At 42.5% G+C, this 10,717-nt stretch overlaps 2 protein-coding genes across 4 annotated transcripts in view; one reads left to right on the plus strand and one right to left on the minus strand.

Annotated features, from left to right (window-relative positions):
• Positions 1-306: 306 nt before the first annotated feature.
• On the minus strand, positions 307-10,491 carry PKD2L2 (polycystin 2 like 2, transient receptor potential cation channel). 3 transcript variants are annotated; one of them, XM_090150737.1, is made up of 14 exons: positions 10,411-10,491; positions 10,104-10,205; positions 9,893-10,023; positions 8,745-9,001; positions 7,707-7,928; positions 6,931-7,159; positions 6,276-6,446; positions 5,132-5,313; positions 4,026-4,143; positions 3,208-3,309; positions 2,384-2,457; positions 2,212-2,281; positions 1,326-1,429; positions 307-847 (listed from the first exon to the last, which is right to left on the minus strand). In XM_090150737.1, exons 1-14 carry the CDS (start codon positions 10,445-10,447, stop codon positions 730-732), a joined length of 1,917 nt encoding a protein of 638 aa, XP_090006863.1. In that variant the 5' UTR covers positions 10,448-10,491; the 3' UTR covers positions 307-729. The 3 variants fall into 3 exon arrangements, with proteins under 3 accessions (XP_090006863.1, XP_031454228.1, XP_090006864.1); XM_031598368.2 differs by having other exon boundaries at positions 2,212-2,284; XM_090150738.1 differs by lacking the exons at positions 307-847; positions 1,326-1,429 and adding an exon at positions 1,458-1,543 and having other exon boundaries at positions 2,212-2,284.
• KLHL3 (kelch like family member 3) overlaps positions 10,404-10,717 on the plus strand; it is a 115,101-nt gene continuing 114,787 nt past the window's right edge. The window contains exon 1 of the mRNA XM_031598365.2: positions 10,404-10,667. The gene's annotated coding sequence lies outside the window, so the exon portion shown is untranslated. The remainder of the gene's footprint in view (positions 10,668-10,717) is intronic.

The raw sequence follows: 10,717 nt of genomic DNA on the forward strand, positions 1-10,717 counted from the left end.
CTCCAAAGAACAAATATTTATAACTACATATGAGTGGATTAATGGCTACATATGGGTAGATCGTGTCTGGCTGGAAGGTAACACCAGGTCTGTAAGGCAATGGGTATAAATCGACTAACAAGAGACTTTTTTTCTAAGAATTCAGGTTTGAAACACAATGCCCTCTAGCGGTTCCAGCCATTAAGCACTAAGACTTTTATTTTCTGAAAGACCAATTTCGCTTTGGAGGTGGTGGTGCTGGTGGTGGTGGAAGCAACAGGTGCGTGAAAGAATTGCTGAGAAATATGCATTGCCATTGCCTGCAGTGTATGAGCTAAAGAAAGTGGCCTTGGGGAGTCAGGGTTAATGAGACATGTGTTGGACTGTTACTTGGCTCATGTAGCTAGAGACTGAGAGACATGTACACAGCAGGCCCAGGGAGCTTGCTGTCAGTTCTCTTGGTTACTAGAGCCTCCAGCTTGTATCGATGGCTCACAGCAGCTCCAAAATGAGGCAGCTGACTAAGAAATTTGTAGGGATATCTACTCAGAAGTCTGGTGAGAGCAAGGTTGAAGAACTATCTGAAACTCACAGATCAGATTGTGAAGTTACATTAGTATGCCTTTAATAACAGTTCTACTTTTTATGTGTTTATATTTGTGTATAAAAATTGTAAAGGTGTAGGGGAAGAATTGTTCTTTCTTGACTTTGAATTTCAGCTGTATGAAGAAGTCAATCTCTGCTACCATTTTACCGTGCTGTCTTGCCTGAAGCATCCTTCAGTCGTTGCATGCTTTTCATAATCTGACTGAGTTTTGCATTAGCATTGTTTAATTCCTTCTCCAACTCAGATGTACGTCTGAGGAGCCTATGACAGACAAATACAGGAACAAATCCTTTTGATGCGTTCCCCTTAAACTTGTATTTGTAATCTTTGTTTGCTCACTTATATTGTCTGCTGCCAAGGGCCTTAAGGCCTGAAATACCCTGCCCAAGCACAAGGCCTTACAGCCTTTGTCACCCTCTGAGCAGCCATGAGGAAATGTTCTAGAAGAGAGATAATATCTTAAATTCTCTTCTCACTTCAATCCTGATTAACACCCTTAACAACTGCTCTACTAAATGTGTTTTCTTTTTCCACCTTCCCTCTCCCAGGGTGGCTGTTGGCAGCTGTACAAGAACATGTGAAGTAATGTCTTAGGTTCATTGCCTTGGTGTTCATTGCCTTGCTCTCCTGTTTGTCAAGTTGTTGCTCTGTAAGAGTTTTAGCTAATTCAAGTCAGGGCTGATGCAAGCACCTGGGGATGGGAGTAAGGCTTCAGGAACAGGTTCTCACAAACACTTACTGCTGAAATTCTTCAGGGAAGACAGAGCTCTGAGAAGCAATGACTGAGTCGGAGTGATGAAGACTCTCTTTCCCTTTCTGTAACTTCGGTGGCTTCGGATGCCTCTAATCAGCACCAGAGGGAGGGGGGGAGGGAGGAAGAAAAATCACAGTGACTTACTTGGACACTGTCACTCATGCAGGGAGGGGGACATGCCTGAGCAGCAAAAGATATGCAGCCTGGGGGAGAAAAATGTTCCCATAGGAAAATGGGTCTTCCTTCTGTCTTGAAACGATAGAATGTAAGAATACATACGTCTTTTCAGAAGTGAGAGACTGCAGCCACTGCGTGGAGTAGTGCTTGTAGCTAGCTATGGGGCTTTTTCTTTCTATTGTAAAATTAATAGATATAATTTTAAAGATGTTTTGGAAGTGTTTGCACCAGCTAACTGCAGATATGGATCTACCAAGAACTGCTGAAAGCCTTTTGGTAAAGCAAGTGGAAATAGTTGTTATTGTGCTGCAAATGCAGCCTATGACCTAACACACTGTTCAAAAACAGGTTTATTTTCCATAATCCATTTTAGTTTAACATTTGGGCAAATGCCCACCTCACAATTTCCTACTACTGCTAAGACACACTGACCACAGCCTACAGCCATCTCTGCTCTTGTATTTCATGACTTTGTCCAGAGCCCAGACAAGCTTCCATTTAACATTTGGGCCATAACTAGTGATTCTCGTTTATTTACAGCTCTATCTTTTGCTATTTCTGTGATGTTAAAAATAGTATTCTGTGGAGAAAAAAGCTTTTGTAAGTAAAAGTGGGTACAACTGTGACTCCTTTGGTATTAGTCAGCTTTTGAAATACGACCAGTTCTAAGAATATAGGAAAAAATAAACCTTACCTTTTCATGAGCACTGCCTCCTTTGGAAGGCTTGGAAATATCCTTTCCTTTAGTGGATGGAAATTCCTTGCTTCTTGTTCACACAAATGAAAAAAGACAAGTCGTGTGAGAATACATCTCTGCTTGGCACAGGGGCTAACAGCAAATACTTCAGCTTGGGTTGAGATCTTACCTTTCCAGGTTCTCATCTCCTAGATCTGTATCTGGTTTCCTCAATTTGAGCTTGACAAGGGCTTTATTGTAGATCTGGACAAAGAATGTTGAGCATGTTAATTGGCTTGTGTTTACCCAGAAACATTTCTTCCTAAGGATTTGAGTGGAGTAACAGACCTGCTTGGTGTGATGCCTTGGCAATCAAAAAGAAATCCCATAAGACTTGGTCCTTATTTGGTTCCCTTGGCTCAGAGATCTCACTCTGCTACATCTTAAACTTGTCATTAAATCCTTAAAGTACTATTCAGCCAAATCCAATAAGGGTTTTGGTCTTCCAGCATATTCATTTCCATCTTTCTGTTGACTAGGATTAGGAGAACAAGCTTGGGTAGGGGAAGCTAAACTGTACCAGAGAGCCAAGTGTAGGCTTTTGGTGTGGGGCCCCTGTGCTCGTTTCACTTGGCAATATCCTAAACTTGCATACAGAGAAAAACTTCAGTTTCTCGTCTAGGAAGAATAGCAGAAGTAAGATTTGAAAGAAGTTGATACCAGGATATATCACAAATCAGGCTGGTCTTAAATACTGTTTTTAAAAGGGTCAAGAAAAGGTAGCTTCCTGCACCCTAGCTCATGCTGTTTGAGTCAGTAATAATTATTAGGTGCTCCAGTGGGTTTAATGGAAGGATGTTATCTGTCAAACGTTTATTTAAAGTGAAATAACAACTATTGGGTGTTCTTAAATGGTTGTGGCCTGGCTGCATAAGGCTCGTTGCTAGTGATGTAGCATAGAAATTCCCCTCTAAACTTGATCTCATTGGGAGAGTTACAAAAGCATTAACTTACCTGTCTGAAGAGGTCTGTGATGTGAAGTTCTTGATCGGGAATCACTGCAAAGTCTGCTTTGACTTCTGAATAGGTGTCATTTATAATAGCTAAAAACATGTTCTGTACAGGAAGGATGCAGTTAGATATTTTTCTGGAAACTCTATTTGTTATGCTAGGCTTATTGTTTTGGGGACTGCTCAGTGCTAAGGAATGCAACTAATAGAATTGGAAGAGCTTTGTTGGGCGCAGATACGCTTCTAATGTATTTAAATTCCCTTAGAACCTCCTGTTTTGGGAGAGGATTTGCTTATTTCCCCTGTGCAGCATTGGCTAAAAGGCCCACCTCCTTGGAGTGACAGATTTCCCGTTACATATTGTGTCTTTTTCAAGTGGTGTTTCAGACCTTAGTAATGAAAACACCAATCCAGCTGGTCTAGAACTTGAAACTACAGAGTCCCACCAAAGTCATTCCAACTTTCCAGCTGACAAGGCTGAAACTTTGCACTTCTCAAGAGCTTCCAAGTAAGTTTTCAGAAGTTAAAATCTCAAGAAATCAATAGAGTAGAGTGAAAGGTGCAATATGCTTGTTCCATGGTGCAAAAGCCCCTTTTTTGGCTCTTTGGAGGAAGGCAGAGCTGTGAAATGCCTTGCCAGCTCGTGCCAAAGAATCCAGACTGTCTTACAGCCTAAGTATGCTGAAGGGCAGACAGGGCAAGTCAAGCATTACAGGCAAAAGTGTCATCTTGAGGTAGGAAACACTGTCTCGGAGCACTACCCAACAGAAGGTAATCATTTTTTTTTTTCTCTACTGCTTACACAGAAGCATTTTTACCTACCAGCAAGAGAAAGAACACAAAGAACACAAATGAGATGTAGTAAATAGGTCCAAGGATGCTGTTTACTTCTAGGCTTTCAAAATTAAAATCTCCCAGCACAATACGAAACTGTGAGAAACTGGCAGGGAAAAAAAACACAAAACAACACATAAGACTGAGGTTGACTGATTTCCTTTAAAGTATTTTAAACATTATTTAAAAAAGAAAACAAAGTAGTTGGTTAGATGCAGTTGATTTCAGTGACAACAACAGTGGTGAATTAAGAGAAACCAGCATTACAGTGCAATGGTAAAGTGGACATTTTGCACACATTTGAGAATTTAAAAGTGCAAGGCACTTGCTAAATGTCTTCTAGGAGAAAACACTTCCATGTTGAATAAATTGTTTAGTATTTGTATAATTGTTTTCTTTTTGTTCCAGCTCTAGGATCCCTTATTTTCTGTTAGTATAGAATGTAGTAGTGTAGGTCCCTCTGTCTCCCTAAAGGAGATTTAATTACTAGGTAATATGCATATTCTTCTGTATTGCAGCATCTTAGGACTATCTTGCATCCAAGTGGGTCCAAAACAGCTTTAGAAGAGTCACAGAGCTTTACATGGAAATAACTGCTTTCAAACAGTCTTGGTATTTTGAAGATATCTCTCTAAAGTTCTAAGAAATTTATCTGTAGGCTAAAACACAGTGCACACTGAGTAACGGATTGCTACAAGGTATATGAACCATCACAAACAGTTCCAGCTGATACCTGGAACTGATGGATGGCGTTAATATGATGAGTGGATTAAAAAAAAAAATAGAAAGAAACAATGGAGTCAGCATTTGGGGTTTGGACACTCTTAGCTATGCAGGTGAATGTTTTCTTAAGAGCTGTGATTTCTGTTTCTGAACCCACTCAGCTTGTGCTTTGAACCCTTGGGTCTCTCAAGCAGCCCTTTTGGACATACAGTTATTATGATAAGCAGCCCATAGGACCAACAGAATTGCTTTTACATTATGAAATAGACTAAGAGTTGGAGAACTGTACTCTTAAAATTCTGCTTATCAGAAGCTGTTTGTACCCTTATCGATTAGGGGTTTTGCATCAAAAAGTTCAGAAAATTCCATACATGCAGTTTTGAAAAGTAGAAAAGTCATCAACTTGAGACCCGAAGACGAGGTGGCTGAACTGTGCATAGGCAAAGAAAATGATGAAGAACATGATGGCAAATCCAATGATGTCCTTGGCACAGCGAGATAAAGTGGATAACAGTTGTGTCATGGTTTTGCTAAAGGTTACGTATTTAAATATCTGCAAGAGAACAACATGCTGTTATTGGGGGTGGGAGGTGGTGTCAGAATGTAGTGCATTCTCTTAACAGAACTTCAGGAAGGTTATCTAATCCTAATTTACACATTATGTCTTACCTGGAAGTAAGTTGCATTCCAGATGTTAATGATCTGTATCTGTAAGGAGCACTGGGGTTGGTTGTGTTTTTAGGGAGACGGAATACTCTGCTGGGCTTCTGTGCTAAAATTAGGAGATCACAGGCCTTTGGGTACTATGTGTAATCAGCTCTGGCAGAACTGGAGCCTTAGGCAAGGAGACCTCAAAAAAGGCCAACCTCGTGCACCTGAGGATTCCTGTCAGGCAGAGCTGGTGAGGAGCTCTTTTACTCTGGCTGTGAAAACAAGGCTGAACAAAAGTCTTGTCTGATGGCAGTTGTGCTACCAAATTGACACTAATCAGTTTGTGGGGAAGATGATGCAGGGCAACGTGCAGCTGGGGTGCAGAAAAGATGTAATGAGGAACTGTCCACACAACTGGCTAGCAGTCAGTGTTCTCAAACAGCTTCTTCATGCAGCCTTGGCTTGGAGGTGCAGGAAGACAAACTGAAAGCTATGAACGCTATAAATAGCTTCACCTAGTACAGCAATGTCATTTGTATAGTTCAGGCTGTGACCTTGATAATACTGAGTCTAGGAAAAAAAAATTGAGTTTAAGGAAGCTGTTTGGCCATGGCTATTTCTCAGCTGTTCAAATGGAGACAGCTGTTCATGTGCAAATTTTTTTTTTTAGATGGCCTTGGTATTTATGTGACCCATGTTTATGAGAACGAGATAATTTAAAACCCTTCGGGAATCTCATAAACAAAATTCCCCATTCTAGCCCCATCTTTGCAGTTCACTCATGAAAAAGTGAGCATTTATAACAAGCTTAGAAGCATGATGTTTCTCAAGTACAATAAATAAATAAATAGTAAGAGCCAATACCTTTATCCAAGCAAAGAAGACATTGACAGCAATCACGTTATCATAAATGACTTGCCAGAATGCAAGGAAATAGAAATCTGGATAAGCGTGAGCATTAGAAAGGAGGTCTTCCATTAGCAGGGACACTTCTATAGTGCGGTAGGTATTGAAGCAAATGGCAAGGATGGATACCTGTAGGAAAGCAGAAGCCAGTGAAACTGAAAACCAGATACCTTCTTCTTTTCTGACTCATTATTTTGCATAGCAGAAATATTGTATTGATTTCAACAGACCCTTGATTAGTTTTGAAGAACCTGAAATTTTTAGATGTTTGGTTAAAAACTGCATGTCAGACTTTCCTGGCCTCCTTGTTCTATGATAATGCTTGATTTGTACTACAACATACATTCTGATTTTACTGTGTTATGTGCTAGTACTTCCCTGCTCTGCAACTAAAACAGGGTGGACAGTAAAGAGTGGAAAGGTCATGCAGCTACAGGCCTCAACAGCAAAGCTAGAAAAGAGTTCAGGGGTGCTAAAGCGTGTAGGCCTCTTCATGGGAGAACAGTAAATGAATGGCTCTAACCAGAAGGAGGGGTTTGGGTGGTTTTGGCTCGACTGGTGTCTTGATGCTAGCCTGGACTGGCAAGCACAAAAGAATTGAGGAGCAGCTCACCACTATCAACAGCATATCCAGCCAGTTCCAGGCACTTCTGAAATATTTCATTTTCAGTCGTCTTATTTCTATTGCTTCCTGGATTATGAATGTAATGATGAAGAGGCAATAGGCAACTTCACAAGAAGCCAAGAAGTAATCATAATAGGAGACGTATCTGAGGAGCTTCACGGAGTGTATCTGAGAGGAGGTGAGAGCACCCCCGGTGGCAGGGAACTCCACCACCAACCTGGAAAAGATTGGAGACGTGTTAGTTACCACTCCTTTAATTGTCTCAGCCCTTAATAGTCTAACATCAGTTATTACCTCATTAATATACCTAACTTGACTCCAGCTGGGACAAATAGTAAAACTTGATGACTCCTGCATCTGCAAGATCTATGAAAGCAGTATCACATTGAAGGGAAGGCTGGGAGAGCCAAGCTACAGTGTTTCGTGAAGTCTCTAAAGAAGCTCTCACAGTGGACGTTCACCCTATCTCAGTAGCTGACAACAGAACTAATGATACAGTCTTTGACCTTACTATGAAACCTATTCGTATGACAGCAGTAATCAGCTGTACCCAACAGACACCTTGTCTGGAGAAAAAAAAAGTTCTGGGTCTGCTCTCTGCTCTAAGTGAATTTCTGTATTTCTTAATTAATTACTGTCTTCTCAGTTACTGCCTGAGAAACACAGCTGTTTACGCCTGAGGTGATCAGTTTTTCCTTGTGTCCTTGAACAAGCATCATGCCTCAGTAAACTGGATTTCACATGTAGTAAAGGTAAGAACTCACCTGACTATACAGAAGAGGTTTATGTTAGCATTAAATGTTGAGAAGTCAATAAATACAGCCCTGGTTCCCCGAGTGATCCAACCATTCTTCCTGAGAAATTCCAGCTTGTCCATGCTCTCCTGCTTTGATCTTGGTAAGGTGAATATAAATCCTCCGCTTCCGTAAAAGCCCACAGATCCCCAGTACCACGGGGAGAAAGAGGCGGCAGAAACATATTTCCATCTGTGAGAAACAGGAAAAGAAGGCAGCGAACCTATGGGAAGTGTACTGAAGTAAGTTTTAACTTTTATTTTATTCTTGTTTGTTCTTGTGTTCTATTGCATTCACAATGGAACATTTAATCCAGGCATTTAAATAATACATTTTCTTTACATGAAATAAACATGAGGCACGTGACCTCAAAATATTCCCACTTCTATATCTACTCAGTACGTTCACAAAAGTGCTTATCAGTCTGGATTCTGCCTAGTGTGGCCTAGACAGTTTATTACCTTAAACCCTTCATATGTAAAAGGAATACCTCTGGTAGTTCATTGTTACTGTGGCATGTTTGCATATTCTTTCATTGACTTAAGTCAATGCTAAATGAAATGTTCAAAGCAGTCCTTTGGCTCTGTTTCCACAACACTTTAGCATGATTCCAGTCTATTAACATGTGATTTAAGTTAAGGCTTTGTATAACTGAGCATTTCCCCAGAGATGTTAATGATAATAGACTTATTAATGTGTACTTATGCTGAAATGTGCTCATTGTTTCCAGTTCCTCCTGTCTCTCCACTAGAACTTTCCTATGCCAAATTCTTGTCTATAATATTGGCATAAAAACAAATGATGGTTTATCTCTGTGTAAACCCAGGAGAAAATGTAGTTCACAGCACGCACAATTTTTACTTGAGAATACTCAAGAACTATGGTGCTAAGGATTTAGTGAGGTTTTCAAAAACATTACTGGTTCCAGCTGAAAATATTTCAGATTTTGAAAATGCCTTCTAAAGCTCCAAAAGATGCCACAAGAAGATCTGAAGTAGAATGACTTACTCAGACTCATTCTTCAGACCAAAGTCGGACTTGTCTTCAGCTTGGTAGCTGTACTGGGAGTAACAGCTCTTGAGGAAAGGCTGGAAGTAGGGGTAGATGGTGCAGGTGTTGTTGCGCACCTTTAGCTGGCGGATCTGGGCTACTCCTAACAGTAAATTCTCATAGAAAATGTAGCTGGTGTTTTTCAGGTCAGTCATGGTTCTGTTGTCATACCATGTGTTCCAATAGAGCCCATCCAAGAGCGGTCCCTCTGCAAACTGTTGCACAATGAGGTTAAAGATTCAAAAGATGTAAGTACCACATAAAAAACTTGACAGGGTTCCCAGCTTGCTTATGGCTGTGGAGTCTAAGGTAGAATACGAACTATGTTCAATACATGCTGTCTTACAGATCTTGACATCTTTTTTCTTTGAGTCCATTCTATTCCCTATGCAATGAAATTCCCAGAGCCATATAATGAGATTATTCAGAGTAAGACTACAACCTACGTCTGTTTGGAGCTTCACTGAAAGATTACATGGAATTTTAAACAAATGGTTACACACACAACCATTCTATTTTGTTTTAATTAACCATTCATTGTTGTTTTAACAAGTGATTGTTATTTTACTCTTTGAAGATCTGTTTTGAGGTATGTATTTCTGACTAAGTTTTTAGGTTGAGGTACCTAAAGGAAGCATTTATTTTTGGAGGTGGGGGAATCCTTTCTGTATGTTTCTTCAATGCAGGTAGAGCATTTCATTTCAGAAGAACATTATCTAGAGTGCAAAACAACATGCTCCCATAGTTTGTAACCATCTGTGCACGCGTTACAACTGCTTTTAGTGCATCAGCATGCACTTGTACAGTGAGGACTCATTACTTCATAGACTAACAATAACAGACATGATATGAGGGAGTACAGTGCCACCAGATGAACTGATGCAGCCCTTGGTGGTTGGTCCGTTGCTTCCCTTAACTGACTGTTCACATTTCACGACTGCTGTTTGCACCCAGCATTTCTACCAGTGCATTTTAAGGTAGTGCTCATCTTTCCTGAGCCGCAGCAACCCAGCAGGTGTTTCCGGGAGGACCAGGAGCACACACTGCTCCGAATTCGTGCTAAGCAGCTTCTTCACCTGGGAAAGCATTCATCCTGAAAGCCTTACTTTCCAGAAATCAGCGTGGGTACTGATGCTCCTGAAATTAATCCCGTCGCTTTCGGAGGAGTGTTCCACAAAAAGGTCTTCCATCACCTTATTCAAGTAGTACATGTTGGTGCTCACCATGCCGAAGGTCACTGCGAAGGAAGGCGGGCGGGAGGTGAGCGCAGCTGTGCGGCTGGGGCTGCACAACCCGCAGGGCGCGGCTGGGACTTACCGAGGCTGAGGGCTACCAGGAACGTGATGTAGATGAGCAGCTCCACCAGGGTCCTTTTCAGTTCCGTTTCTTTGCTGTAACTTACCGGGATTGTCGTGGCGCCTGGCGGGGAGGAAAGAAGGGTGAAGAGACAAACAATTCGGGACTGGGGGGGGGAGGTGTGAAGGTGTAGCTGGTTGTTGGAAACGACGGAAGCCAGACCTGGGCGCACCCCCGTCTGTACCTCAGAGCCCCCAGGGCCGCCGCGCTCCGTCCCTCCCGCCCCTCCCGCAGCTCTGAGGGCGGCGGGCCGCGGCCGTTCACGCACCTCCGCCTCTCCCCCTCACGGCCACCGCGGGCTCCATGGCGGCGCCGCCGCCTTCGAATCGCAACGGACGGCGCGAGCGCTGCCGGGCGGGGCGCAGCCCGCTGTATCCCGGCGATGGCTGCCCGTCGCTCAGAGCCCTGCTCGGGGGATTTCCCTTCTGGCCTTCGGGGCACGAAGGAGAGGTGGCTGCGACCGTTAACGCGCCGTGAGGAGCTGGAGCGGGGCAGCGGGACGGCAGCGGGCGGCGCACGGCTGAGGTGAGAGCGGCTGTGCGTGAGGCCGGCGGGCAAGAAAGAGGCAAACTCCG

This window comes from Phasianus colchicus, chromosome 15 (genome assembly GCF_987193195.1).
Source record: "Phasianus colchicus chromosome 15, bPhaCol1.hap1.1, whole genome shotgun sequence".
Taxonomy (NCBI): Eukaryota; Metazoa; Chordata; class Aves; order Galliformes; family Phasianidae; genus Phasianus; species Phasianus colchicus.